Raw genomic sequence first — 2,573 nt, forward strand, 5'->3', positions numbered from 1 at the left:
CAGCCTACGGCTTGCTGGGGCTCAGCCTTCCCACCTGCGAAATGGGGGTGCCGATGGCACCTCGCGCTCCGCCGGAGAGATGACACAGGCCTGGGGCGGCATCCGCAGATGTCAGTATGGTACTTGACGAGAGGCCAAAAGCAGGGGTGTGAGAGGAGCAGATACCCAGACAGGCTTTAACGGGTTTATAGCCCCTGGGCGGCCTCCGCCCCGCTCCTGGATTTCCGATTATCTGACAGGTAGGGTCAGGGAGGGAGCTGGCCCAAGTGGCCAAACTCTGAAACTGGTGAGGTTCCCTCGGCCCCGGGATCCAGGAAGCCGGGCTGCGTCTTCTCCAAAGGAGGCAGGCCTGGCTGGATTCCCAGGACTGAGGGAGGGGCCGGGGGCCTGGGGACTCGGACTTTTGAATCTCAGGAAGCACTGGGGGCTAGAGGGCCTGGATTCCGGGGACCTTCGGGGAGGAAGGGACCGAGAGACTGACTCCTGGGTTCCTTGGGGAGGAGGGGGCCGGGGGCCCGGATTCCTGGGTCCTGGCACCCACCCGTAGAACCGACCTTGCGGGGCCTTCGCCGCACACAAGCTCGTGTCTGTGGGTCCGTGTCGGGGGCTCACCATCGCGGCTGGGGCCTCCCCCGGCCCTCCCCGCCCTCCCTGGCCCTGTCTGTCCGTCCATCCGTCTGTCTGTCCACCTGCCGCGCCCCCCGGGCTGAGGTAGGAGGTTGTATAGTTGAGGAGGACACCCAAGGAGATCACTATACGGCCTCCTAGCTTTCCCCAGGCTGCGCCCTGCACGGGACGGCCCGGTGGGGACCCCTGGACCCTGGTCCCATGCCCCACCCGGCCAGGCTGGGGAGGGGGGTGCTGCTGCAGGGACCCTGGGAGAGAAGCGGGGCTGTCCCTCCTGTCCTTGTCCCTTTCCTTTCTCCCCTTTCCTTCAGAGAGTTTCTCTCCCATCCAGAAATCTCTGCTTGGCTTTCTCTGTCTCTCCATCTCCACTGGGTCTCTGTGCAGTGGCCTCTGAAACTGTCTCCATTAGTCTCTTATGGTGCTTTCTGGATCTCTGGCCTCCCGGTGTCTCCCTGTGGCCCAGTTTCTGTCTTTTGGGCCCTCACGGTGTCTCTGTGCCATGTTCATTTCCCCGGCACCACCCGCCCCCCACCCCAGGGCCTGGCAGGCCCCCACACACACACATCACACTGCCGGCCTCTGCGTCCCTGAGACCCTTTAACCTGTGAGGACGTCCAGGGTCACAGGTGAGGTTCTTGGGAGCCTGGCGTCCGGCCCAACCACCAGCCTGGGGCTTGCCGGCCCGATCCCCTGTCCCCTTCCTCCCTGAAAACCCCCACAGGGGGAGCCTGACATTGGATCGGTGACTGAGACCTGACCTCTGACCCCTGCATCTTGAGCCCCTCCCCCGCACCACAGTGACCTCACAAAAGTCACCAGCTTCTCCCCCAGGCCGCGACCCTCCGCCATGGCCTGGCTGGCCCCTTGGAGCGCCGTCCTGCCCTCCCTGGCAGCCTTCGCTGTCTTTGGGGCTTCGGCCTGGGCCTGTCTCCTCTGCTTCACGTCTTATGAGGAGCGTCTCCAGATTTGCCAGATCTTCGCCGGCCTGGACAGTCCCGACCTCGGAAAGTGTGAGGAGGCCTTCGCAGATGCCTTTAAGGGGCTGCTGGACACTGAGATCAGTGAGGAGACCATCCCCTGCTCCCCATCATCCTCCCTGGGTGGGGTGCCCGGGGGTAGGCGGAGGGAGGGACCCAAGAGGCCTGGAGAGACTGAGAGGGACGAGATGCAGAGATGGGAGAATGGAGACGTGGGGAGCAGAGATCGGAGACAGAGGGATGACCACCTCGGGGACATGGTGCCAGGGGAAGCAGTTTTCCCCCAGCCCCTGCCTCCCACTGCCAGACTACGAGGAGAGGGGCCAGCTGCACGATGCCTTCACCCAGATGACCCACTCCCTCCAGGAGATGGCCACTGCCCAGGGTGAGTGGGGCGGGGTCCGTGGCTCTGGGATATGGATGTCTGAGCCTTTGTGGGGCGAGGGGCAAGGGAGAGAAAGCCCAGAACGTGACAGTGATCTTGATGGTAGGATGCCGAGGGAGCTGAGTGACCTTGTCAGGGAGCAGAGACGGGCAGGGCCTGGTGGGTTCAGGGCAGAAGGAACTTGAGAGTCTGAGGCCAATGGGGCTCAGGGAGGTGAAAGCCTGCCCTCCCTGTGTGGCTTGCCCTTTCCCTGGCTGTGAGATTCTGGATGCCTCACTGCCCCCGTCCCCAACTTTGGGCCTCAACTCACCCGTCTGAGAAAGAAGATAACCGCTTTGCCTTCCGGCAAGGCGTGGGAACTCAGTGAGACAGAGGGGACTCCAGCAATGGAGACAGACTTCAGGGAGGAGAGCTTCCGCTAGGATAAAATGTATTCCCTACAGTTAGCAACGTGATTCCATATCTTTGACCTGTGGAGGCTATTATGGGCCCCGAAAGACAGGTGGGAGCAGGGAGGGAGAGGATCACTGGGGAGACAGGCACACGTGACAACCTTGAGGGGGTGAGACACGCTCAACCCATGC

The 2,573-nt window shown here is 62.8% G+C and overlaps 1 protein-coding gene across 3 annotated transcripts in view; it reads left to right on the plus strand.

The window, feature by feature from the left end:
• Nucleotides 1-6: 6 nt before the first annotated feature.
• LOC104983911 overlaps nucleotides 7-2,573 on the plus strand; it is a 9,419-nt gene continuing 6,852 nt past the window's right edge. For 2 of the 3 annotated variants that reach the window (XM_010833438.1, XM_010833436.1), the window contains exon 1: nucleotides 7-1,989. In XM_010833438.1, the coding sequence (XP_010831740.1) occupies nucleotides 1,475-1,989 (515 nt within the window). In that variant the 5' untranslated portion in view covers nucleotides 7-1,474. Of the gene's footprint in view, nucleotides 2,563-2,573 lie in introns of those variants that run through there. The other variant, XM_010833439.1, reaches the window with a different exon arrangement.

This window comes from Bison bison, unplaced genomic scaffold, assembly GCF_000754665.1.
Source record: "Bison bison bison isolate TAMUID 2011002044 unplaced genomic scaffold, Bison_UMD1.0 scf7180017863683, whole genome shotgun sequence".
NCBI classification, from domain to species: domain Eukaryota; kingdom Metazoa; phylum Chordata; class Mammalia; order Artiodactyla; family Bovidae; genus Bison; species Bison bison.